This window comes from Rhinolophus hipposideros, assembly GCF_964194185.1.
Source record: "Rhinolophus hipposideros genome assembly, chromosome: 21".
In the NCBI taxonomy this organism is placed as follows: domain Eukaryota; kingdom Metazoa; phylum Chordata; class Mammalia; order Chiroptera; family Rhinolophidae; genus Rhinolophus; species Rhinolophus hipposideros.
Genome location: NC_138067.1, coordinates 35,034,092 through 35,060,592, shown reverse-complemented (window position 1 = coordinate 35,060,592; position 26,501 = coordinate 35,034,092). Strand labels below are relative to the sequence as shown.

At 39.4% G+C, this 26,501-nt stretch overlaps 1 protein-coding gene across 5 annotated transcripts in view; it reads right to left on the bottom strand.

The window, feature by feature from the left end:
• The window catches only part of LSM14A (LSM14A mRNA processing body assembly factor), a 57,571-nt gene extending 35,973 nt beyond the window's left edge, over positions 1–21,598 (bottom strand). For 3 of the 5 annotated variants that reach the window (XM_081031069.1, XM_081031067.1, XM_081031068.1), the window contains exon 1: positions 21,294–21,598. In XM_081031069.1, coding sequence (XP_080887195.1) covers positions 21,294–21,414 — 121 coding nt within the window. In that variant the 5' untranslated portion in view covers positions 21,415–21,598. The remainder of the gene's footprint in view (positions 1–21,293) is intronic. The other 2 variants (XM_081031070.1, XM_081031071.1) reach the window with 2 other exon arrangements.
• Positions 21,599–26,501: the final 4,903 nt, after the last annotated feature.

Here is a 26,501-nt window from a genome sequence, read left to right as displayed (position 1 = left end):
ATTTAAAAGACTGTATGATGAGGTTGTGTTCTTCCCACATTTTTATTTACTTATATCTTTGGTGGTTGTGGTAAGAGGAAGTGTTAAGAATGTCCTTTATTTCACCGTTGATTTATTTTTCATGTCCTAATGCAACAAAATAAAACATTGGAAAACTGATATTTCTCAGTGGGGGGCAGTGAGTGAACATTTACTCAGTTCACAAAATTCCAAAGTCTGTGAAACTGAACTTCAGGATTAAGAGAAGACAATGAAGTGACATCTATCTTGGTAATAGGTCCTCTAGAAACCGAGCCACGCAGTTATTAGCTATTCAGCCCTATGGGACAGCGTAAAGTGCCCGGGTTACCTAAATTATCTCTCTCATAATTAAATCTGATTATTCAAACACTTAAGATAGCATTACTCAAAGTTAAACTATGGACCACCTGCAGGCATCAGGGTAAGAAAAGATTTCTGGGATCCTATTCAAATACACTGAGTCAGACTTTCTAGGGAGAAGGTCTACAAACCTGCATTTTAAACCAATTCCCCAAGAGTTTCTTATGAATATTAAAGTTTCATGTTCACTGTCTTAGGAGACTTCTGGAAATGTCTGCATCCATACAGAAGTTCCAAATAAGAAAGATTGAAAGATCACATATTGTCCATTTAAACAGTATCCTAGAGGAAGTAAACTCCTCAACATTGTGCAATTTTTTTAATGTACATATTTTTCTGCAGAATTAATCCAGAGCTAGACTGAAGATGAGTATTTAGTTTAAATGATGACCTTTTTTTAATCCTAAAAATTCTTTCTATGAGATTTTAAGGAAAGATGGAGGCATAGGTGTAGGTTTGCAGAAGAGTATCTGTGGGGACAGAGCCAGGAGTGCAGTTTCCAGGCTTTCGGCCTCACATAGAAAGGTGCTGGCTCAGCTAGTAAATGGCCATCAACTGTGATTGGATGGCCATCAGCTGTGGCTAGCTGGCTGTCAGCTGTAACCAGTGAGCCATTGGCCACTAATATAACTGCCATGCCTTCGCCAGAAGGAAAAATGGGGGCTAGCAAGAAGATGGTGGCTGGCAAGCTAACTGCAGTTAGCACAGCGGAGTGCGGGTTGCAGATTGCAGAGAAGTGGACAGCAGGTTGCAGACAGTGTGGCTCCTGCTTCCTGTGTCTCCAACCCAGCTGCTAGCAAGACTATAGTGATATGACTCCCCTACCTATGGCTCCGTGGGTGTTCCTTTTTGGCCTCACCATATCCTGTGTTCTTATGTGGGAAGCGGGACCAGAGACCCCGCAGGCTGACCCACATAACAGTATCCCTCCCTAAAACTAAACAAAATTAAAGTTTAAATATCCCTAAGCCAGGAAAAGATCTCAAACTCATACCATGAAATTTTATTAAAAAGTATCATTCAGATACTGAATGAGTTAGTCCAAACTGGAAGACCAACCCCAGAATCCAAATGTAGCATGCCCTGAGAAATTTTCACCGGCACTCATCAACTTGGTAAATGGGGGTACAGAAACAAATGTGTTAAGGGAAAAAAGATGTGGAAAAACAGTTGAAACTCCCTTTCCCCTGGTAGCCAAACAGTACTTTATCAGGGTAGGAGTAAGCGACAAAGTTCTACATTTTGTCCTTTATCCAAAAGGAAGGCTAAAGAAAAAGCAGGGCTAAGAAAGTTACAAATCAATCAATCTCACCCCTGACCTCAGCTGCGCACAATCTATTATATAACTTCCCAGCCAGTAACAGATTAGCTTTATCCTGAAGCAGAGGAGGGGAAAAGTCAAAGGCCCTTTCTATAATATCATAGAGAAGCTTCCACTGGGCTTTCCAAGGCCTAACAAAACCCTCCTAACTATACCCATGCAATTAAAAGACAGAGGAAAAATCCATTTGGAATTAATATTTATCACAGGAAACAGAAAAATTCAGAAAGAGTTGCTTTACGTTCTCAAGAAAAACAAAACTCTTATGATCAAAATAACACTGAAAAGAGTTAAGGAAAGAGAAAAATAGACAAGACAAATATAGTAGCAGAACTACTCACTACATCAACAAGTTCAAAGCAGTAAAACCAAGTCATTAATAGAGAACAATTTTGACAAAAAGCAAACAAGATGTAAAGTACAGCAATCACATGGTTAGAGAGAAGATGCCTGTTATGCATATCTAAGTTAGTTAATTGCTGTCTCTGAGAAAGACAACAAAACAAATAAATAAGAAAAAATGTAATGAAAGATACAACAGAAATTTCCTGACATGGAGACCTAAATTTGATCAAAAGGTTTCATTATACTTCCAGAACAAAACTGAGTGTACTGTAAGACATACAGAGACTTATCCTTTGCTATATTAAAATAACTCACAGTGGTATCCAAAGAAGAGATGGACAATAAATTCACTTAAACACATAAATGTATGTGACAATTTACTAGGTGGTCCTAGAACAAATTTAATAGTTCTGAAAAAAATTCTACAAAGTTATAAAGTGTGACAAAATAAGTCAACAGTTATCTGTATCACATAGTATTCTGACAAAAATTGGGGGATGAAGAGAGGAAAAAAACCAAAAGGAAATACATAAACTAATACTCTTATCTTTATAGTAGGAAGTTACTTGATAAAAATTATGTCAGTATAGTCAGAAATCACATTGGTTCCTCTTGGCTCAATTTGGCTACATACTCAGTCTTAGAAGTGCTTATTGCATGGTTCTCCCTGATCTTGACACACTGTTTCCTTTGTCTCCAGCAGCAGCCCCAACTCCTTCTTATACCTTCTTCCATCAAGCTACAGGCTACCTTCAATTTCTTCTTTTAAGCTGACCAACAACTTAATTGTTGGGTGTATTTCACCAGCATTTTTGTTAATACTATCATATCAATTATTTTTTTCAATTGTGGTAAAGAACACATAACATGATATCTACCCTCTTAAATTTTTAAGTGTACAGTACAGTACTGTTAACTACAAGCAAAATGTTGAAAGCAGAGCTCTAGATAGAACTTTATCATCTTGCTTAACTGAAACTTTATACCTGTTGAACTGCAACTCTTTATTCCTCCCATCCCCAGCCCCTGGCAACCACCATTCTACAGTATTTGTCCTTCTGTGACTGTGGAAAATAAAAACGGAAGCAGAAGACCAGTTTGGTCGTTACTGGGCAAGTGATGACGAAGAGGTACTTAAAGAAAGGGGTAAGTTTTAAAAAGAGATTCAAGCTCACCAAAATGACATGCTCTATTGAACGCAATTTCTTAAAATTCTACAACTCTGGCCACATCTCCCCTTCCCAATAGACTGCTATATTATTTGCAACATCATAAAGTTAAGTGAATATACAATAACGCTCAACATGTCATGTACATGAGGCAGATTACAAAACTTACTTTCCAAAGATTACAACTATGTAAAATAAAAACGTGAGTGACATCATGAAAATGGCAGAACAGAAACAACTATTGAGCTGGCAAGCACAGTCTGAATAAATCATTTTGGAACTACAGAGTCTAGTCAAACATTGGAGTGTCTGTGGGAGTACTTAAAGAGAAAGGCTGGTGACTTTTGGCATTTTGCATAGTGGCCCATGTTCCCAGGTACAGCCTGTTGGTGACAGGTGGGCAATAGGTACTTTGTCCTCTAAAAATCGGGGTTATATGATCTGACCTGCCTGACAATTCACTAAGGGATCTGCACAGAGGATGGTTGTTTTTTCAACCCTTACGAGCGAAAGCAGCTTCCCCATGGTGTCGGTGAAAGCATTTAAAGGAGATAGAAAACGCTTTTCCCCTCAACAGCAGCAGAATTTACATTATTCTCAATTGCACATGGAACTCTCTTTAGAGTAGACCGTATGTTAGGCCAATATCAACTTCTCAAATAGACTGAAAAAGATCAAAATTTTACAGAGTATCTCCTCCAACCACAATGGAATGAAGCTAGAAATAAATAATAGGAGGAGTATTTGAAAATTCACAAGTACATGGAAATTAAACAACATACTCTTAAACAACCGATCAAAGAAGAAATCATTAGGGAAATCAAGAAAAATTTTGAGACAAGACAAAGAAAAAGAAAACACAACATGCCAAAATTATGGGACACAGGGAATGCCATACTCAATAGGGAGATTTGTATTTGTAAATGCTACATTTAAAAAAGTAAACTTTACACCTTGAGAAACCAGAAAAAGAGCAAACTAAACCCCAAATCCAGAAGGAAATAATACAGATTAAAGCAGAGATAAGCAACACAGAGTACAGAAGAACAGTCAACAAAAGTTGGCTCTTTGAGGGGCCGGCCCCGTGGCTCAGGAGGTTGGAGCTCCATGCTCCTAACTCTGAAGGCTGCCGGTTCAATTCCCACATGGGCCAGTGGGCTCTCAATCACAAGGCTGCGAGCTCCCAGATGGCATAGATGGTTGGAGAGTGTCCTCTCAACCACAAGGTTGTTGGTTCGACTCCTGCAAGGGATGGTGGGCTGCGCCCCCTGCAACTAACAACGGCAACTGGACCTGGAGCTGAGCTGCGCCCTCCACAACTAAGACTGAAAGGACAACAACTTGACTTGGAAAAAAGGCCTGGCCCCAATTAAAAAAAAAAAAAAAAGTTGGTTCGTTGAAAAGATCAACAAAACAGACAAACCTTTAGCTAGATTGACTAAGGATAAAGGTGAGAAGGTGCAAATAACTAAAATCAGAAATGAAAACAAGGACACTACTACCAAACCTTATGGAAATTAAAAGGTGTATAAAATAATATTACAAACAATTGTACGCCAACAAACTGGATAATCTAGATGAAATAGAAAAACTCCTAGAAACATACAAATTACCAAAAGTGACTCCAGAAGACGTAGAAAATCTCAACAGATCTATAATAAGTAAAGAGACTACACCAGTCATCAAAAAGCTCCAAAGAACCAGGACCAGATGGTTTCACTGGTGAATTTTACCAAATATTTTAAAAAAGAATTAACATGAATCCTACTCAAACTACTCCAAAAAAAAAAAAAAAAAGACTTTCTCACACATTTTAAGAGGGAGCATTATTATCGATACCAAAGTTAGACAAAGCTACTACAAGAAAACTACAGATCCATCTTTCTTATGAATACAGACACAAAAATTCTTAAAATGCTAGCAAACTGAATCCCACAGTACATTAAAAAGATTATACACCATGACTAATTGGGATTTTATCCTAAGAATGCAGGGGTGGTTCATAAAAAAAAAAAAAAATCAGTGTAACACACATTAATAGACTGAAAGAGGGGAACTCTACACGATCACCTTCATAGACACAGAAAATATTTGACAAAATCTAACACCCTTTTGTGATAAAAAAAAATGTATTTAGCAAACTAGGAAAAGAAGGGAACTTCCTTAAGATGAAGGGTATATATGAAAAGCCCACAGCTAACATCATATTCAATGGTAAAAGACTGAAAACTTTCCCCTAAGATCAGAAATAAGAGAAGGAAGGCCACATTCACCACTGCTATTCAACAATGTATTAGAAGTCCTAACCAGCATACTTAGGCAAGAGAAATAAAAAGCTTCCAAATCAGAAGAAGTAAAACTATCTTTTTGAAGATGACATGATTCCATACATAGAAAATCCCATACACATTAAAAACTACAAGAGCTAATAAATGAATTTGGCAAAGTTATAGATACAACACCAACACACAAAATTTAGCTGTGTGTCTACATACTAACAATGATCAATCCAAAAAGGAAATTAAGAAAAACAATTCCACTTATAATAGCATCCAAAAGAATAAAATATCTAAGAATAAATTTAACCAAGGAAGTGAAAGACTTGTACATTGACAATTACAAAACATTGCTGAAACAAAGACCTAAATAAATGGAAAGTCATCCCATGTTCACGGATTGGAAGACTTAATACAGGTATTAAGATTACAGTGCTCCATAAAGTTACCTAAAGATTCATTTCAATCCCTATCAAAAATGGAAAAGCCAATCCTCAGATTCTTATGTAACTTCAAGGGAGCCTGAATAGCCAAAAGAATCTTGAGAAAAGTTGGAGGACCCATACTTCCTGATTTCAAAACTTAGTACAAAGCTACTATAGTCAAAACAGAGTGGTACAGCAATAGACTATATAGATTTAAGGAATGGGATAGAGTCCAGAAATAAACCCAAACATCTATGGCCAATTGATTTTAGACAATGGTCCAAGACCATCCAATGGGGGAAAGAATAGTCTCTTCAAAAGATGGTCTTGGGGCAAATGGATAACCACATACAAAAGAATGAGATTGGAACCCTACCTTACTCCAGATACAAAAATTAACTCAAAGTGGGTGTGATGTTGTGATATAATAAGAAATACATATTTTGGTCTTTGTCTCCAGTTCCTGGCCAGTTCCTAAAACCTTTGTCCTTTCCAGAGAGATAAAGGTACTAAGAGCATCTTTTGTTCTAATATTTGGTCTTTGACACAGAGCTCCTAAATCTCTTGGAATATCCTGAATGACAAGAGCATTTTTTGTTCTAATGAGAAGACTCTTGGTGGGCTCCTGGATAGGTTCAGGAAAGGGGCTGGTCACCAGAAAGACGAAGCTATGATTAAAAGCTTGGAACATTCACCTCACCACCCATCCTCTGGGAGAGAAGTGGGACTGGAGACAGAGTTCATACTGATCATACCTATGTGATAAAGCCTCTGTAAGTCCCTGAACTACGGGGTTTGGAGAGCTTCCAGGTTGGTGAACACGTGGAAATACTGGAGAAGTCATGGAAGCTCTGCACTCCTTCCCACCGGTCTTGCCCTATGCAGCTCTTCCACCTGACTGTATCTGAGTTGTATCCTTTTATAATAAACTGGTAATCTAACAAGCAAACTTTTTCCCTGAGTTCTGTGAGCCGTTCTAGCAAATGATCAACCAAGGAGGGGTCGTGGGAACCCCCAATTTATAGCCAATACAGGTCACTACTGTGCTGGTGTGTGTAGCAGGTGGTAGGGATGGGGACAGTCTTGTGGGACTGTGCCCTTAACCTGTGGAATCTGACACTAACTTCACATAGTGTTAGAATTGAATTAAACTGTAAGACACCCAGTTGGTGTCCAGGGAGTTGAGAACTGGTGGATGGTGGTGGAAAGCTATATTGAGAATAAATTGGTAAGTAGAGGAGAAACACAGAATTTTTCTTTTAGATGGGTCAACAACCTAAATATAAGAGCCCAAACTATAAAACTATTAAGAGAAAGCATAGGAAGAAGTCTTTATGACCTTGAAGTTGACAACAGATTCTTAAGATTGGACACCAAAACCATGAGCAACAAAAGAAAAAAAATAGATAAATTGGACTTCATAAAAATTAAAACCTTCTGTGCACTAAAGAACAATATTGAAAGTGTTAAAGACAAACTATGGAACGGGAGAAATATTTGGAAGTCATATATAAGGGTTTAACATCTAGAATGTATAAGAAATTGTGAAGAACTCAACAACAAAAAGACAAACAACCCAATTAAAAATGGCCAAAACTTAAAAACACTTCTCACAAAAAGATATACAAACAGCCAACAAACATGAAAAGATGTTTAATATCGTTGGTCAATATGGAAATGTAAATCAAAAGCATCATGAAATAACATTTCACAATTACTAGGATGGCTTTAATAATAAAAACAAAAATAAATACTATGAAGGATCTGGAGAAATAGGCATCTTTGCACATTGTTGGTAGAAATGTAAAATGGTGTAGCTGCTGTGGAGATCATGTTGATTGTTCCTCAAAAAATTAAACACAGAATTACCAAAAGACTCAACAATTTCACTTATATGTATGAAAACCTATGTCTACAGAGAAACTTGAACACGAATGTTTAAAGCAGTATTACTCATAATAGCTAAAAGGTAGAAACAACCCAAACACCCATCAATAAATGAATGGATTGTGTTTTTTAATATTCTCTTTCTCACACATGAATATTATTCAGCCATAAAACAGAATGAAATGCTGACACACGTTAAAGCTAGAATGAAGCTCCAAAGAAAGCACGCTAAGTGAAAGAAGTCAGACACAAAATGTCACATATTGTATGATCCCTTAAATACGACGTCCAGAACAGGAAAATTCATAAAGACTGAAAACAGATTAGTGGTTATGGGGGGCCAGGGTAAGTGGAGAGAAATTACTTAATAGGTAGGGGTATTCTAAGGTGATGAAAAAGATTTGAAACTAAGGGGAGGTGATAGTCGTACAGTGCTATACCTACACTAAGTGCCACTGAATCATACACTCTATAATGGTTACTGTGTATTTTATGAATTTCACCTCAATAAACACATACACATCCCCCCTACAAATATAGCCTGGAAGAGAATACACAAAATGATAATAATAATTGGGTTAGAATGTTGAAACTGGAGGTGGTCATCCTCTATAATTTATGAACTTCATCATGCTGCCACATTGCTTTAATAGACATTCTACTTTTTCTTATTTCTCAAACTAGAAAAGCCCCATTTTAGGCCAATGTTTAATAAAAGAGAGGGGAAAATAATTTTCTCTATTAGCCTTAAAAAATATAACCAACTCCCTGTTTCTGGCTACAAATAGCACAGGTTTATTAATAGAAATTCACCCCATGATTGCCTTTTTTTGTTTTTTTAATAGATAGAGTCAAAGTTCTGGCAAAATCATTTATCTAAAAAACCTTGATTTGCAGATCAAGGCAAGTTCAAACATCACACTAATGCCAAACCTGGTTACCAGCATATTAACACCTGTATATAGGAAAGAGCTGTAGCGACCAACTTCCCAATACAGCATCTACATTTATAAAATACCAAAGCCTTATAAGTTTAAATATGATAAACATATACATAGTTAAGTATAGTTAGGATCCTACAGTGACATCATTAATATTTTCCAAAAGCCGTAGTTTTTTTTACACAAACTTAAAATTATAAATTAAACTCTACTATTAATTATTAAGGACGAAAAACAAATCTGTTGAATATCACGACGTGACAGCAATAAACCAAAGGCTGAATTAGTTAAGAAATGCCAAAAGTAAGTCAGGAAACTAAGGCTAAAGTTCGAATGAAAAATCCGAATAAGATTTATGATGTAGTCTTCAAGTTAAAATTCACTGCAAGACTTGGAGAGGTCCCAACCCACTTATCCTAAAACTTGGGTTCCAACCAAGCTCATTATTCTCAATACACAAAGCAGGTTTTCTGTCCTCTATCATAGCTCCTCCCCACACCTAACGGATCCTAAGTTTCAGCTTAGATGCTACTTGTATTTGTCAGGGTTCTCCAGAGAAACAGAAGCAACATGATGTATGTGTACGTGCACGCTCATACACACACTTATTTTATGGAACTGGCTGTGAAAACCCAAGATTTGCAGGGTAGGCTTGCAGGCTGAAGACCTAAGAATCACGGTTCAGAGTCCAAAGGTGGTCTGCTGGCAGAATGCCTTCTTATTCAGAGGAAGTCAGTCTTTGTTCTAGTAAGGCCTTTACCTGATTGGATGAGGCCTACCCACATCATGGAGGGTAATCGGCTTTACTCTAAATCCACAGATTTAAATATTAACCTCATCCAAAAAACATCTTTACAGAAACATCCAGAATATGTGACCAAATATCTGGGCACTGTGATGCAGTCAAGTTGACACAAAATTAACTGTCATAACTCCACCAATAGAAGTAATACGTTCTTCCTCTAAAACTCACACAGCATTCTACCATTCTCCCCTTTCTAGAATCAAAAGATCTTCAGGGAGAAAGATCTGTACTGAAATCATCTTTGAAAGTCCTACAGTATTTAACACAGTACCCTATATATTGCTGACATTTGAATATTTCTTCAATAAATTTCACAGTGGAAAAAGCTATTAAGTTAGCTATTTCTAAAATTACTGAACATTGTTTAATATCAAGGGAATTTAAATTATACAACAAACCTATTTAGAATAAAATGGGAGAATAACTACAGCAAAAAGAAATCACAACTGGATATCAATAGGATGGGAAAACAGAAAGAAAAAAAACGCAAAATAAAACAAAACACAAAACCAAGCACACTTAAAAAATAGCACATAGGCAAAAGCATCAAACCAGGGGGAAAAGTGGTAAAAAGGTGCACTTGGTATTTTTTTCTCTCTTTCTGATAGTTATCCATAAGTGCAGTTCATGTTGCATACCCAGTATCATACACTAACTCGCTGAAACCATCTGAAATAATGCTTATTTGGAATAAGCTGTTATACATGGGTTTAATATAAGATTTAATTAACTTAAAATACTAAAAGAGCACCATTTATAAAGCTATCTCCTCTACAATACAGTACTCTTACACAGGCCCTGACGGCAGGATGATAGTAAACCAGCTCTGGATTGTTTACTTGGAAGGGGAGCTTTAAAAAATGAGATTCTAGGGGCAGCAGGATGGCTCAGTTGGTTAGAGCAGGAGCTCTCAACAACAACGTTGCCAGATTAACTCCCACATGGGATGGTGGGCTGCGCCCCCCCCCCCAACTAAAGATTGAAAATGGCAACTGGACTTGCAGTTGAACTGCGTCCTCCACAAATAGATTGAAAGAGGACAACTTGACTTGGAAGTGATGGGCCCTGGAGAAACACACTATTCCCCACCCCCAAAATTAAAAAAAGTTAAAAAAAAAAAAAGAGATTCTACAGGCCTGCTCTTTGAATTATATCACAGCCGGCCTCCTCAAACTTCCACTTTCTGCACACCTACACTCTCTTCTTTGGCCCGTTTTTTACCCTTATCAACACTACTTTCTTTCTGTGAGTGACTATTACTGCGAGTGAAGACATCTGTTCCCAGCCTCTATCATCTTTTCCTGTACTACTCGAGACTTGTCACCTCTGTTAGAGACACTACTACTGACCCCCTCTGCAATATTCTCAATCTCCTCAGCACGTATCACTTGTAAATCACTGGTGACCAGAAGAAAAAATAACCACCTCCACCTCCAGAATTTACAACCCAGGTGACTTTGCTCTCAGCTTTCCAAACATATTCCTAAAACCAACTCCTTACCAACTCAAAACTAACTCATTACCATTTAACTTTAAAGGTTGAAGTAACCTCCTGTTTGACTAAAAAGACAAACCCATCTTGTCCTTTTCATTAATACATTTCACCATCTTCACTCCTGTTCATCACTCTTCCTTGCAGTCTTTGGGGGAGGGGGAGAGAAAAGACACTTATATTTCTTTTAACCCAGTCATCTCCCAAAATTATAGGTTTGAGACCTTGCTCAGTTAATTAGCTCATATCACTTGCAACTTCACTTGCTTCCTCCGTGCAGGATTCTTCCCCTTGGATTATTAATACATGCAGATTTACTCAGACATATCTTTCCTCAACCACGAGAATTTCAGACTGAGTGTAAAGGAATAATTACTAGTGAGAATAAGAATTTAGGAGAGTGGCATGAAGAGAGAATTGTAGAACCAAAAAAAGCAACTTGAAAATTTAGATGGTGATGCAATAACAACAGTAATAATACAAAACACATTTACAAGGACTTCTTTGAAACTAGATAAGATCTTGAGACATTTCTATAAAGCACAAGATGGCAAAAGAAAATTGATCTATACTCATTACTAATCCGAGAGACTACAATATCCTTAATACAGTCTTCATTTATCACACTGTTTTTCCTATTAAATATTAAGTTCTTCAACTACTTATACATTTTCTAAGGAAGATTTTCAGAAATAATAACCCTTTATGTGATCAACAAATAGTTAACTTGCTATATACAAGGGACACAAGGGAGGAAAAGATGCTGATGTCTAGTAGTGAAACATAAGAAAAGCTCGATAAGCACAAAAAGAAAATAGAAGATAAAGTTGAGAACACAGAAGGTGCACCTAACATTTCCTGGCTAGGAGACTCGGAACACATTGCAGGGGTGATAATGCTCAAGCAGAATCCAAAAGGATAAACCCGATTCCCTCCTGATCCATTACCAATTTTGGTTGATAGAAACCACTATATGGACCATCACTCAATTCCTCCCTGGTCCTTCTCCAGTCAATTTTTAAAAGTCCAACTCATTCTCCTAATTTATCATGCGTATTTCTTTCTCCCTATTTTAACTAGTTTAGGCCTACATTTTCTCTTTCCCAAACTCTTAAAGGATTCCAACTGACCTCACTTCTCTACCTCCCCCAATCAATTTTTGTACAATTCTGTCAGCATAAACTTCCTAAAGCTGGACTCTGGTATGTCACTTTATTGGCTAAACACTTTCAACGGCTCCCAACAATACACCACAAAAAGACTTGTTAGCCTGTCATTCAAATGACAAACTGAATAAATTAAGATAAATTTAGCAGTGGAAGCTAAATAAAAGGGAGTGGGTGTGGCCCTGAGTCTGTTATGACATATTTTCACTGGCACTTGAGCCTTCCAGAGCTGTTAGGTTTTTTTCTTTCCTTTGTGACTTCTCAATCTGTTTCTTCCCTCGTTTCTTCAGTAACAACCATGTAAGGAGTAGGGGAAGAGCATTCCAATTCAAGGGAAACTTCTGAAAAGGCCCCAGATCTGAAAGACCTTGATTGACCTGAAGACCTAAGTGACAGCTAGCGTGGTCCCACCTTAAATGACTTGCAAGGTGTTGTGGGTCAGGATAACACCTTGTGGCCTGGGACCAGACACTTCTTCCTAGATATCCTCCTAATATAGCTAATTGGGACTTATCTGTCAGGCCCTAGTTTAGATGCTGTGCCATCAAGAACCTTGTCTGCATTTGCTCTTTTGTTTCCTAGCACTTGGCCAAGTGTCTAGCATGTAGTCACAGGAGGCACATAGGAGGTAATAATCCGGAATTAACAACTTACTAAATAATAAGCACCAGGCAATACAAGCTTCCCCTATTTGCCCCATTTATCCATGCTGTCTTTAGCGTGGTAAGACCTCTGCTCTCAATTGTGTCTAGCTTTCTCCAGAACCCCTATCTTACCTTCTAGAGAGTTCCAGGGTTGGAGAGGAGTAGCTTATCCAGTTGTGTGAAATGCAAAAGGGGATTGGAAATCTGACCACTGTTGAAACAAATCTTGAGTTAATCTTCCAGTGTTTAGTTCTATATTCACCTCTAATTACTTCATAGTCTTCTAGTTTCCGTTACACCTGGTGATGCCAATTCCTGAGCCTTTTAGGAGTTTGGGTACAAATCAAGTTACTTATTGACTTTACCCCACTGCCTACTTAGGTTGCAGGTTTCTCAATTCTGCTAAGAAGTCATTTAAAAGCATCCATTTGCCTTTCAGCCTCCGAAATTCTGTTGCTGTTGTCTCCTTTCAAAATCAACTTAGTTCTTTATGGGTTTATGCCTTTTAAAAAGAAGTCCCTCTCATGTAGTTTTAGTAGGATTTATTAACAGGAAGGAAAAATTTAAAAAGCACGCCAATTTGCAGTCTAAATTTAATCTTGACTCTAAGCTGCTTTCAACTGGGCATTCTTCCTTGTGGTTAGTTTTATATTTTAATCTCCCAAACTATAAAACCAAGAGACAGAGATATGAAAATAAAAATGGGAAAAAGAGATAAGTACATCCGATAAGAATTAAAAAACAAAACAAACACAGGGATAGGAGAGGAGGAGCAGAAACAAAACAGAAACTAACATGAGAGATAGTAAATTTATTAGGTTAAAGAGATGAGTCTTCAGATTTACAAGGTCCACAGAGAACCATTAGGAAAAAAACACACCAGTGTGGTAACTTCTGAATCTCAAAAATAAAACTTCCAGAGACAAATGACTGAGAATCAGATTGGCATCAGTGACACCAGATTGTTAGAAGACAACAAACCAGTAATTTCAATGTTCTATAGAAAAAGAATTCTGAATTGGAAATAATATAGCTGACTCATCAATCGAGTAACCAAGAAAAACACAGGTTCACTAAGAAAATTTGCCACCTGGGCCGGCCCAGTGGCTCAGGTGGTTAGAGCTCCATGCTCCTAACCCTGAAGGCTGCCGGTGGATTCCCACATGGGCCAGTGGGCTCTCAACCACAAGGTTGCCAGTTCAATTCCTCGACTCCCGCAAGGGATGGTGGGCTCCGCCCCCTGCAACTAAGATTGAACACTGGCACCTTGAGCTGAGCTGCCGCTGAGCTCCCAGATAGCTCAGTTGGTTGGAGCGCATCCTCTTAACCACAAGGTTGCCGGTTCGACTCCCGCAAGAGATGGTGGGCTGCGCCCCCTGAAACTAGAAACGGCAACTGGACCTGGAGCTGAGCTGCGTCCTCCACAACTAAGACTGAAAGGACAACAACTTGAAGCTGAACAGCACCCTCCACAACTAAGATTGAAAGGACAACTTGACTTGGAAAAAAGGCCTGGAAGTACACACTGTTCCCCAATAAAGTTGTTTCCCTTCCCAATAAAATCTAAAAAAAAAAAAAAAAATTGCCACCTACACAGATGCACTCAAGCAATGTTTTGAGGGGACGGGGATGGGAATCAAGTAAGAGGCCAACACTGCCAACAAGAAAGGAATCCCTGGTGAGAGATAACGAACCAGAGTAGAGCAGCAGAGGTGGTAAGGTCAAATTGTGGATCTAATTTGAAAGTAGAGCTGACAGGAAAAGAACCACATGAGGTGTGAGATGAACAGAGGAATTAAGGATGACTCAAAGGTTTTTGGTCTCACCAACGAAAAGAGTAAGTTGTCATTCAATTAGACGGAGAAAGCTGATGGAGAAACAAGTTTGGAGCATGCTGAATAGAAGGTGCCCAGTAGCCATCCATCCCTCCAGGTGGAGACGTTAAGGAGGCAGCTGGATATACAGCAGGTCCTGGTATATTATAGCACTGATGAGATGCCATAGGAATTTATCTCTTGTTTATATCAGTTAGCCTCTGGTAAAACTGGTTTCATTATAAGTTGTTTCACTTAAAGTCGCAGACCTATAGACATTAAGTGAGGACTTACTGTATGAGTCAGCAGTCCGAAGAGGTCCAGGTTGGAGATGAGAGTCAGTAACATATAGATAGTATTGGAAGCCATAAACTACATGAAATCATCAAGAGTGTAAATGAATAAAATAAATATTTTTTAAAAGATAGAGAGAGAGAGAGAGAGAAAACTAAGCCCTGGGGCTGATCCAACATTTGGAGTTTGAAGAGTTGATGAATCAACAAAGGAGACTGAAATGCAACCAGTGAGGTATGAGAGAAAATCAGGATAACGTCAAGTGAAGAAAGGGTTCCATGAAGACCAATTGTGCCATATGCTGCTGATCAGTCAACTAGACTGAGGATGACAACCAACCACTGGATTTAGCAACACAGAAGTCTTTGGTAACCTTAATAAGAAGTTTTTTTATCTGTGGAAATAAAAACCTAAATAAAGTGTGTTCAAAAAATAATACAAACAAACAAGTGGTAAACAAAACCCCTTCAAGGAGTCTTGGTATAAAGGGAAGGATAGAAAGGGGGCAGTGGGTAGAAAAGAGGAAATGTAGTTAAGAATAGTAGTGTTTTGTTCTTCTTGTTGCTGTTTTTTAAGATGGGTGAAATAACAGCCTATCCATGTAGACAGGAAAGCTCTGGTAGAGAAGGAAAAACTGAACACATAGGAGAGCTGCAACAATGTCCTTCAATCATCAAGAGGAGGTAAAATCTACTGTACAAGTGGAAGGGTGGCCTTAGAAGAAAAAGGTTTATCTATATTGAGAGAAAAGGTAGAGGTTTGGAGCACAGATGCAGGTAACTGGGTACACGTGGGATGAGTTGATCAAAATTCTGTTTGCTATTCTCAATTACATAGAAAGCAAGGTTCACAGACTAAGTGAAGATGGGGAGGTCTGAGGAAAACAGAAGGAATGGATAGTCATGCAGAAAAGTGGAATGAACGGACTATGAAAATATGACTACTAGGGTCAATGAACATACATTTAGAGTGAAGCTGGTCAGCATGTCTAGGTTTCTCAAGCTGTGTAAGAAAACAGAAGAGAAGGGAGGCTGAGAGTATATGCTTGGTTCTGAATTTAAGCAGGATAAAGAGGGAAGTAAAGTTATGAGGGGAGTGTGGGACAAGGAAAAGTACTCTTCCTACTTCCTTCTTTTTACTTCTGGCTTTACGTGATTTTCTCTACTTTTGATTCACCAAGTCTGGCTTATCTTAACTCTATTGGAAGATGCAGTTAGTTTCTGGAACCTGTCTTCAGAGTCCCAGAATTAACCAAGTATTTCTGTGGACTACACATCAATAAGCAACTGTTTCTAAGGCTCCAAGTTTAGGCAACCAAAAGAAATTACAGCTTGACATTTCACTAATCTATGACATTCTAGGTAGTGATTTTGTGAATTGCTAGATTTGGGTCCTCAACTCACGTGAGAATACAAGAAATCAATAAAGCACTTTATAGGTATTTCATCCATCATACAAAGCTCTCCCACTCTCTCACTGGAATTTATGACTACGTGGCTAGTTAACAATCAAGTGAGTAAACTATGCCAATGGGCAAGACTTAGCAGATGATTAAGGAAATACTCCATTACCAATTTACCTGTTTTTATATTCCTCCACCAATCCCTTGATTCTTAAGGACAAATCATTTTAAAAGCTGCTGGCTAATCATTCTTCTTCACAAAGTCTCTTTTCTTAATGCAGTGGCAACCAGGTTTTCATTTGAGTAGTGTATTATCCAGGTATAGCTAACTAAATATGGTAGAAATTTCATTCATTTTTGCCCATTTTAAAGTGTTTAAATCTTTATATATAATACTTATAGGAAATGTGTATTTCCTCTTATTTTGAAATTCCCACAATTAGAAACTTTCAGTAACTACAAATATCCTTTCAGCTATTCAAATGTTACTAAGGACCTGCTATGTGCCAGACACTGTTCTAGGCACTGAGCACAGAACAATGAACGAGACAAAAATCCTGCCTTCATGGAGCTGCCACGTGGAGAATCTCTTGGTATCTAGGATCTAGTAGGTGCTTGGGCATCATATTCACATATATAGCTAGAAATATTCCACAAGCTATTCATGCATGTCACAACTTTGCAATTCTCTCAAATATCCTGAACTGATTCTTCCTTTAAACTTTAAATGGAAATTATAATTGAGTTTGAGCCACAAGTTAAAAATGTCCCCCCAACAATATCAATTTTGTCGTAAGATTTTATTCTCTTGTATCCCCATTCTCCAAAACCTCTTACTGTTTTGGGCAGGCAACATATGTTAGGTATTTTAAAGAGAAATACAATTGTGAACATGGAAAAGCATTATTTGGAGACATCCCCAGGAGATTTCTACAAGATTAATAAACAAAATGTTAAATAATTTCCATTTACTCATTCACTAAACAAATATTTGTTCATCCCAGGAGTTGACACTAGGGTGGGAGAGAAGGTCAACACAGACAATAAACACATGCAAATACGTAAAGATTACTATTAAGTGTAGGTCATGAGTGCTAGGAAAAGACAGACAAACTGCAATTTAGATTATCGATTAACATACTTAACAGACTGACATCAAAATCTAATAGGTTGGTGCAAAAGTAATCGCAGGTTTTGCAATTATTTTTAACCTTTTAAACCACAATTACTTTTGCACCAATCTAATAGGTCGCCTTAAGACTTCTTGACATTCATTTAGAAGATTCTGAGTTTCAAAGTCCATCAAAATTACCTCACTTTCACTTTTACAGAATTAAGAGCTAATCTCTGAAATTTCTAGCAGAAATAAAGGACATCACCCATTTAGCAATAACTTTGGGATTGGGCTTTTGATTATATTAATATATAGTGTGACCATACAAATTTATTACCCAAACTTAAACACTGTCAAAAGAGAAAAGAGATTATTTTAATAATTATGCCAGAACCACAGGTATAAACAGACTTTCCAGCAGGGCAAACCAGGCCATATGGTCACCCTAATTATATAACACATCAAATGTAACTAACCCAAAATTTCAAGTGTTTTATTGTTTCAGATGGATTTAAATTGTAAGTAATATCTAAGTAAAGAATCTAAATTATAATCTGTACCACAGAAACCAAGTGAATCCCTTACTAAATTTAAAGATTTAAATACCTCACACCACACACAAAATCAATTTCAGGTGCATTAGACCTAAGTGTGAAAAGGCAAAACAAAAAAGTTTTGAAAAGGAGAAAAAACACTAGCCATAAAGAAAAAGTGATAAACATATCTACGTTAAAAATGAAAAAATTCTGTTCACTAGAAGAAACTGCTAAATGAGAAAAGGTAATTGCAACATCCAGCAAAGGATTCATTTTCAGAAGACCAACTCTAGAACACACCTTTCAATAGAAAAATGGGTAAAAAATTTCAAAGGCACTTCAAGAAAGATGAAATCAAAATGACCAAGATATGAAAAAGTATTCACCTCATTAGTAATCAGGAAGATTAAAACCAGGTAGCACTACATATCCACCAGATTGACTAGAATTAAACTATCTGATACTAAGTATTGTTGGTAAGAATGTGGAACAATTAGAACTCTTACATACTAATGACTGAAACAAAAACTAGGTAAACAACTATTTTGGAAAACTGCTTGGCATTACCTAATAAAAATAAAGACATACATTCCTCATGATCCTGCAATTTAAAGTATATACCCTCAAGAAAATTACAGAAATGTGTATTAGTGCACTTAAATACAAATTTCATAAAAGTATTGTTCATAATAGCCAAAAAGTGTAAACATCAACTGTAGACTATCCAAAACAACTGCTGAATAGATAAACCTGTGTTATATTATAACGGACTACTATGCCACAACAAAAGCCAAAATGAAATATATACAAGATGATTCCACTTACATAAAGTTCAAAAATGGACAAAATTAAACTCTATTATGTAGGGATGTAAACTTAAGTGATAAAACTATCAATGTCAGAATAAACGTTTATATCTAGCTTAAGAGGGTAATAGTCATGATGAGAAGATGCAGGGGGTGGGAGGCTTCTGAGATGCTGGAGACGTCTGTGGTATTTACAAGGATCTCTGTATTTCATTTTTATCTATGTATCTCTTCAACATGTGTGGTTATATTTCACAATAAAAAAAGGAAAATACTATCCCCAGAAGGGATTAAAAAAAGTAATCTCCTAAAGAGAATTCTAACAATGTCACTCAAAGAGATTAACTCAATCTCCTTTAAAAAGAGTAACCGGGATCTCTAAGTCCAATTACATACTGTATTTTAAATTCCATGATTAAATTTTTGGCTTTAATGTTAGACTGCCATTCTTCACCCAAATTTTGAAAAAATGTGGAATTTCAGGTATCAAATTACTCATCAAGTTATGTAAATTTTAAAATTTTTATTATCAAACACCCCACTTTTAATTTTGAAATTGAAGTAGGTGCCCAATGTTGACTGGACTGTTGTTATATAGCAGTTTTAGATTAAATACTTCTAAGTAGAATAATATATCAAAATTTGGTTAACTCCAGTTTTTTGCAAAACAATTAAATTCCCAAACCTGTTACACATTAACTCATACTGCTTAAGAAAAAGCATATATTATGTATGTGGGATTAAATATCAAGACCATATAAATCCAGTGATTAAAATAATATTTTCCTTGCTGTACTTATATATTTATCAAGCTATGATATAAGGAACAAATGTTTGACATGAATTTAATTACAGACTAATAAAATTAACTATAGAAGCAGTTGAAAAGAAAATTTTTAAAAACTGTGGGTCATTAATAAACCATAGATGTTTTTTAGGTTCTTACATAGAAAAGTATATTTACAGATTTTTAAGAGATTTATGTTAATACATTAGCAATCTTTTAAAAAGTATGGATTTTTTGCTTTGTGAGGAGTAAAGGTAGTACAGTCAACTCACTGCTAAGTTACTAGCTAACAAGACACTTAAAATTCAGATTAGGTAAAACTGGTTTTTAAAGTTATTAAACCACTTTAATGAGAAATACTGTTTTCAACTTGTATGTGGCTCTCACCAAGAACTTTATAGAGAGCCTTTTTCATCATGTCACAAAATCATAATAACTAAAACACTATACAGCTCAATATCCACCTGGGGGCAAAAAAAAAGAAAAGGAAGCTAAGACAAAATAGGACTCCCTCACCAGGAATAAAATCTGTCCCAACACAAGTGCTATTAAAAAGGATCTACCCGAGTATCCAAAAAAAATCATACCATTAAATAGACGCTTGACGACGTAAAATGACTCTCTTACCAATCAAAGATTATTATTATTATTTACGTATTTAGAAGATTTCTTCTTCTCCCTGGACCTCTGCCCCGACCACGCGATTTATTCTATAAGTCTATCGGGTGTGCTGGGAAAATTACTTTTAGTTATCTCGCCTCCCTCTCCTAAGTACTCCAAACTTGTGAGCCTTCTTTTAGGATCCGGAGTGAAGCGTTTATTTTCTTCCCGGTTTCCCGGTGCAAAGGAAGCCCGGCACGTGGGGCACGGGAACAACACGCACACAGACCGCGGCGACGCTGACCACTCGGGGCGGAACACCTTCCTCCTCCACACCCACACCTCCGGTCCCAGCGAGCCTCCGCCGGGCTCCTCGGGGCCCAGGGACGACTCACATCTGCCTCGGGAACCAGGGTCCCGGATCAAGCTCGAACCCTCCTCCCCGCCGGGTTTCCAGAACCGGGGTCCACGTGAGCGCATCACACATCGGTAGAAAGATGGTTGCCCAACGGGCTCCGGTGTAACAGGTAAATGCCGCCCACGAGCCAGGAGGGGTCTGATGGGCCCGGGACCGTCTGCGTCGCAGAGCAAACCCGAAGTTCCGGCACCTCGCGTCCAGCTCACCTGAGGGACCCCACCACCAACGGCAAGGGAGAACGGGAGAAGACGGCCCGGGGGACTCGACAGATCAGCACTGCACTCAAGGGAGGCGGAAAAAAGATTCTTTGGCTACTCGGGCTTTGTTTTGCGGCGAGACGACAGAAGCCCCGAATCTCGGAGTCGGAAGGCACGGGTGTCGGCGTTCTCCTGCCCGTTCTGGGAGCGCAGGCCGCCCCGCCCGCCCGCCCGCCCCGCTCCCGGTCCGGTAGTTCCCGGATGGAAGGCGCGGACCTCGGCGGTGGAAGCAGGGAGCCCTGGGGGGGAGGCTGCGGCCCGGCCGCGACGCCGGGGCCCGGAGGGACGGGAGGGAGAGGCCTCCCGGAAGACGGCGGAGGGGGCAGGGAGGGAGCGCGGGGGCCGCGCGCGCGACCCGAGCACCGGGCGCAGTCCCGAGCGGCTGCCCGGCCGGGAGCCCCACCCTGGAGTACCTTTGGCGAGGGCTACGGTAGAGTTCTCGGTGTCGATGGTGTAGAGGATGCCCTCGTAGCGGATCTCCGCCTTGGAGATAAGGCTGATCTTGCTGCCGATGTAAGGGGTGCCCCCGCTCATGGCGCCCACCGCCGCCGCCGTTCCCGGCCGCTTGCAGACAGGCAGATCCCACGCCGCGGTTGCCGCTCCGCACGCCCGCTCGCTCCGTCGGTGCCTACAGCAGCCGCCTCAGAATCAACATGGCGGCGGCGCCGGCTCCGCTACCCTCCCCCAGCCTCCCGCCCTCAAGCCGCGGCGCGGCGGCGGCGGCGGCGGCAGCGGCGGCGGCGCGAGGCATGCTGGGCCAGCGAGGCCGCGCTCTCGCGAGACTCCGCCGGCTGCGGGCGGCTCAGCGCTTCTCGGACGCGGTTGTCCCGGTGGTGCCCCTTGGCCTTGTCTAGCGCGACCCTGCTTGGGCCGGCTGAGAGGAGTTTAGGGACAGGCAACGGCCTTCTGGCGCCAGGACACTGGGCGTGCGGGGCGCCCTCTTGACTTCAGCGGTGGCTTCCACCATTGCCAGGGCCGTCGTATCTTGTCCTGAGTCCCGTGTCTTGGCAAACGCTGATCCCGTTGCCTGGAAAGTTGCCCACCCAAACTGCTGACAAGCTCCTTTAAGACCCGGTGCTTTCCGCGTGGAGGCAGCTGTGCGCCTTATGGAGCTCCCGGGCCCCATCACGGTACCTACCGCCAACCCCCCGCCCCCTGCGCAGTTCCTGCCGCTGGGACTCAGCACAACACTTTCAGATGGTCCCGTTCAGGCTCGTAGCTTTCAGTGCCTCTGTACACAGACCAATCCTGCCTATTTGCAGCTTTGATCCCTTTTGTGAACCCTGGATTCGTAGGAACGATAGTCTCCTCAACCTTCTCTAGTTGGATGTATAATTGGCACTTTTGTGTGTCCAAAGCCCTAATCCCGACTTCCTCCCTAAACCTAACCTTTCTCCAATGTGCTCCATTAAGGTGTGAACATGAATAAAGGAAAAGCTCATTCAAAGTGGGGTAGGGAAGCCCTGAAGGGATAATTCTCAAGAGGTGCTATCCGTCACAGATTACTTTACAAATTTGGGCACGAAGCAGCTTTCTTTACCACCCTAGCGGGAGGAAGGGAGGTTTTCTCCTTATCCAGCAAGGGCTCAGCCAATGAGAAGCCACCGCCACCCTAAACGTTCGCTGTCCTCCAATGGACTTTTGCGTATAACCGCTCCTCCCCACTTCCTCTTTTTTCGCTATAAAATAATGTGTCCTTACTTTGTTCTGCAGACTTGCCTGTGTCACCGTAGTTTGCATGTCCCAAATTGCAATTCCTCGGCTATTCCTGAATGAACTCATTTTTGCTGATGATTTTATTTTTAAGGTTGACAGAAGTAACTAGTCTCATTTACTCAACTGCTCCTTCTTGGAGTCTTCCTTGACTTCTGTCTCACCCCCACATCTGTTCTGACTGCAAATCCTGTCTGTTCCATCTGACCACTTGAATCGGACCACTCTTCACCATCTCCACTCCTACTTCTCTATAACGCGCTACCAATATCCTGGCCACGATTATTTCAATGGTCTCCTAAAAGATCCCTCCATTTCTGCCCTAGCCCCCAACAGTTATTCTCAACACAGCAGCCAAAGGGATCTTGTTAAAATCCAAGTCAGCTCATGTCCCTCCTCTACTCAATACTCCTCTCTCCAATGGTCCCTTGTCACTCAGAGTGAAAGCCAGACTTCCTTCCTTTGTCTTATAAAGACATACATGATTTAGCCCCTTGTTACCCCACTTCTCCATTCTGTTCCAGCCAGACGTTTTTTATCCAAAGCTTTCACAATTCATTCAGATCTCTGTTCAAATGTCACTTCAAGAGCTGACCTTCCTTGCTATCCTAAACACCTGCATCACTCTACACCCCCTTACTCTGCTTGCTTTTTCTTCAAAGACTGTATCTCTCCCCAATATGTCCATTTAATTATTTGTGTGACTGTCTCCTTTACTATAATGTAAACTTTTTGAGGCAGGGATGTCGTTTTGGTCACTGCTATATGGTCAGGACCCAAGCACAGTGCCTGGCACAGGGCAGCTGCTCAGTAAATGGCTGCATGCATGAACAGTTAGATGAAGGCAGAGCACAGGCAGGATGTCTGGTGAGCTGAGTGAACAAATGGTGAGAAGGCTGGCAACATGGAGAAGGGAAAGCAGGAAAGAACGGGAAGCACTAGACGCCGTGTTGGGGCTGGTACACAATGGCTTCAAAGGAAGGCTATGAAATACTTAAGTACAAAGTTGCTGCCTGGGTTGTTGAACTCTTATTTCTGTTCTTTCTTCCCTCTTCCAGGCCTGGAACCTAGATTACCTTTTCATGTTTGCTAAGTGAGCTCATATTTTTCCATTTATAAACTGACAATTCCTAAATTTACATCTTCATTCCAGATCTCCTGACTTCCAGGGTCACACTAACTACATACTTGCTAGACGCAATTGCTTCGGTGTCCCACTGGCACTTTCAACTCAACAAGTTCAAAATTATCTACATCAACTCCCCTCCTTCCCCACAATACACCTGTTCTTTGTCCATGCTCCCCATCCCCATAACTGGCCTCAGGACTCATCCAGGTATCCAATCCTGAAACCAAGAGTCCTTATCTACCTACATCCAATCAACCACCAATCTTGTTGATTCTACTTTATGTTTTGTAATTCATGGTTTTCTGCACCCTAGGGCACCAAATACTATGCATAAGTACAGCTGATCTGTGTGGTAGCCCTTCGTGTATTTTGCATGTGATTCTTCAATGTATATGTTAGAAAAACACGTTGAGAACTGTGACATTCTTCACTACCATACCTTCCTAAAACGCAAGTCCCATGTTGCTTCCTTACTTCAGAATCATTAAAACTTCCAGTAGCCTACAGAAAACTACTCACTCTCATTGAATGTTTTCAGCAATAAATGCTCTAGAATTTCTACATTGGAGAGGTTAAGGAGAGGCACTGGTTGGATGGGGAGACAGGGAAGATTGAAGGCTTGTTCAAAGCTGTATTTCTAGCCAGTAAATTGTTTTTTTGCTTACATTTGTCTTTGCTTGGTGAGGCTGGGGAGTGGTGGATGGAGACCAGGAGGAAAACAAGGTTCCTGCCTTTCACCATCCTTTGTTGTGGATGCCGTTGTTCGTCGTAACTCCCAACATACTCTCTGCACACGTTAGGCTCTGGCCACACTGAATTAGTTGCTTCCCAGAACATATGTCTCACTCTTCCTCCTCTGCTCATTCCTTCATCTCCAGTTTGATATAAAACACTCGATCCTATCTCCACTTAACAGGCAATATTCAAAGTCACCCTCACACTATAGATAAAAATTAGCCCAGAATAAATCAAAGACCTAAATGTATGAGCTAAAACTATAAAACTCTTAGAGCAAAACATTGGGGTAAATCTTTGTGACCTGGATTAGGCAATGGTTTCTGGGATAAGGCACCAAAATCTTAAGCAACCAAAGGAAAAATACATAAGTTGGACTTAACAAAAATTTAAAACTTTTGTGCTTCAAAGGACGCTATCAAGAAAGTGAAAAGACAACCCACAGACCGGGAGAAAAATCTGATGATTTGCAAATCTAAGAAGGGACTTGTGTCCAGAATATATAAAGAATTCTTACAATCAACAATAAAAACACAAATTAAGTTGCCCAATTTAAAAATGAGTAAAGGATTCATATAGACATTTCTCCAAAGAAGATATATAAATGGCTAAATAAGCATAGAAAAGGTGCTTAACACCATTAGTCAATAGGGAAATGCAAACCAAAACCAGGATGAGATACCACTTCATACCTACTAGGATAGCTGTAAGTAAAAAGACAGACAATAACAAGTGTTAGTGAGGATGTGGAGAAATCGAAACCCTCACATATTGTTGATGGGAATAAAAAATAATGCATCCACTCTGAAAAAGAAATTGAGAGTTCCTCCATAGCACCATAGAATTACCATGTAATGCAACTGTTTTATTCCTAAGTATATTCCCAAGAGAACTGAACACACTGTTCCCACAAAAAGTTGTACATAGATGTTTATAGAACATTATTTATAATAGCCAAAGTGGAAACAACCCAAATATCCATCAACTGATGAATGGATAAACGAAATATGGTATATTCATACAATGGGATGTCATTTGGCCATAAAAAGAAATGAAGTAGTGATACATGCTACAATATGGATGAACCTTAAAAATGTTATATTAAGTTAAAGAAATCAGCTACAAAGACCACATATTGTATAATTCCACTGATAGGAAATGTGCAGAATAGGAAAATCCATAGAGACATAAAATAGATTAGTAGATTAGTGGTTGCCAGGGGCTGAGGGGTAGGGATGGGAAGTAGGAATGGGGAATGAATGCTAATGGGCACAGGTTTTTTTGGGGGGCGTGATGAAAATGTCTTGACTTAGATAGTGGTGATGGTTACACTACATTATGAATATGATAAACCCCACTAAATTATACACTCTGAAAGAACGAATTTTATGGTATGCAAATTGTATCTCAATAAAAATATTCAAAGTCTCCTCATATTATGACCCTATTATTAAACCAAGGTTATGTAGCAACATGGGCACATGCTTATATTTAAATAAAAAAGCTGAATACAAAATTGTATGGGTATAAAAGACTTTTAAAAGAAAAACATAGGCAGCATATGAAAATGAATCAGAAAAATAATAACTTTCAAATGCTATTGTATTGAAGCACCAGGTATAAGATTTTATGGTAATTTTTTCTCTATATATTAGTCAGGAGATACGTTCTGACTATCTATTGCTGTGTATGGTAGACGTGACTTTGATTACCCCTGTAGTACTAGAACTAAACTGCTGCTGTTCGGTTCTTCATATTCAGTTGTTGAATCCATGTGGAAACTCAAGGGGGCGATGGCTGACATATCAGAATTAAGGGCTGTGACTCATTCGCTATTCACTCGAAGACCCACCCTAAAGGAGGCCTAAATGTATTAGGCTCCTGGTTCATCTTACTTAGACAGAAAAAAAGTTTATGAAATCTTTTTTTAGATTTTGACCAATTCTAGGTTTTGTTATTAATGATTGAACATCAACCATCAACATCTTTCTTTCTTTATCAAGATTTCTATTAATAATATAGCTAACATACAATATTATATAAG